The sequence below is a fragment of the Coregonus lavaretus genome (assembly GCF_964263955.1).
Source record: "Coregonus lavaretus genome assembly, chromosome: 18".
NCBI classification, from domain to species: Eukaryota; Metazoa; Chordata; class Actinopteri; order Salmoniformes; family Salmonidae; genus Coregonus; species Coregonus lavaretus.
The window spans coordinates 19,609,543-19,611,242 of NC_140005.1; the positions used below are offsets into that span (position 1 = coordinate 19,609,543).

Genomic DNA, 1,700 nt, shown 5'->3' on the forward strand with positions numbered 1-1,700 from the left:
ACAAAACCTTTTGACATAGAAACACCGGATTTTCTGTGGCTTTAAAAAAATAATGTTTATTAATTATGAAATTATGAAAAATATTAATAACATTCCACCCATGAGGCCACTAGGTCATTTGATTGCAGGGAAGGGCTACTGTGTATGAGATGATCAGAAGACGGTAAGGAGATGATGGGGAGTTAAACGTGGGTGTGGGCGTAGGGAGGGGGGGCTGTAAGGGGGGGGGGGGGGGGGGGGCTGCAAGGGGTGAAATTGTGTCCCTTCTGCAATTGGCTGCGAGTCTAAATGTCTCATTATGCGCCTCATTGTTCCTTTGTTGGAGTGGGGGGTATAAATGCACCCCTGTAGGGCTGCAGGGGGACAGACCCCTGACAAGGACCAGACACAGCACTTCTCCTGCCTGCGCCTGCTGTATCTAGCTATCTACTGAGCTCTGACAGAAGTGACAGTGAGAGAGCATCGGCCCTCAGGGAACTGTGGTCTTTTGTACTCAGAAAACAGAGAGTGAAGAAAGATACAACTTTGTGTTTCTTCTTTTCAGTTTATTTGTGGTTTTAGTAGTTTTTTTCTCCACTTTTGTGTTTTACATTTATTTTCTAAACTTCTTCATCTGTTGAGATGGACTCTGACGCTGGCTCCAACTCCAGCCGCTCCTCATCTCCAGACCTGGTGGTGGATGACTCCATGGGCAGCTTCTTCTCCAACAAGATGTTCCAAGCCTACTGCCGGGAGGAGGGGGCAGCCAGGGCCGCTGGGCAGGGCAGGGCTGACCGCTGTGCTGGGGGAGGCAAGAGCAAGACCCGGGTTGACCTCAAAGAGGGCGACGTGCAGGACCTGAGGCTGAAGGTGAACGGCAGGGAGAGGAAGAGAATGCACGACCTGAACCAGGCCATGGACGGCCTGAGAGAGGTCATGCCCTATGCCCAGGGGCCCTCCGTCCGCAAGCTCTCCAAGATCTCCACCCTGATGTTGGCCCGTAACTACATACTCATGCTGTCCAGCTCCCTGGAGGAGATGAAGAAGCTGGTGGGAGACGTGTACGGAGGTGGTGGTGCCCAGAGTCGCACCAGCCACCGCCGGATCACCCCTCCAGCCCCCACAGCCCACCTCCCCCTGCACCCCCTGGCCCAGTCCCTGCACTCCCTGGTGGGCAGCACGGCCTCTGCTCTCCACCACCCTTCGCCTCTCCCGGCTCCAGCACCACACTCACCGCCCTCTGCAAGCTACCTGGGCTTCCACCATGCACCCGTACAGAGCCTGCTGAAGGACCCTCTCCACCTAGCCAGCTCCTACAGGCACTTTCCTGGTATGCCCTGTCCCTGCTCGCTCTGCCAGCCTCTACCAACCACCGCATCCACCCTGCACAGCTTTTCCATGGGCAAGTGAGCAGGCGACACCCAGGACTGAACTCTGTAGTTGAGGCCCAGGCCCACCCCAGGACTAAGTAGTTTACTGCCTGTGGACTGAGAGAAATTGTTGGTTGAACTGTAAAAAAAAACATTGGTAGCCCGCAGGACCTGTACATATTTTGTATATATCTTCTATTGAGTATGTCGCTGCTATTTTTCTAAATTACATTCCTTGTTTATATTGAAAATATTTAAATGCACACACAGGGACCATTTCAGAAACACTTAGATCATTTAAACCAGATAATTTGGCTATGCTTTGTATTTCATACTGTTGTTCTTGAAGCT

General features: G+C 52.2%; 1 protein-coding gene across 1 annotated transcript; it reads left to right on the plus strand.

Annotated features, from left to right (window-relative positions):
• Positions 1-621: 621 nt before the first annotated feature.
• Positions 622-1,389, plus strand: LOC311145363 (oligodendrocyte transcription factor 3-like; the record flags this gene model as incomplete). Its single annotated transcript, XM_084181584.1, has 1 exon — positions 622-1,389. One exon carries the CDS (start codon positions 622-624, stop codon positions 1,387-1,389), a length of 768 nt encoding a protein of 255 aa, XP_084037710.1.
• Between the last annotated feature and the right edge of the window lie 311 nt (positions 1,390-1,700).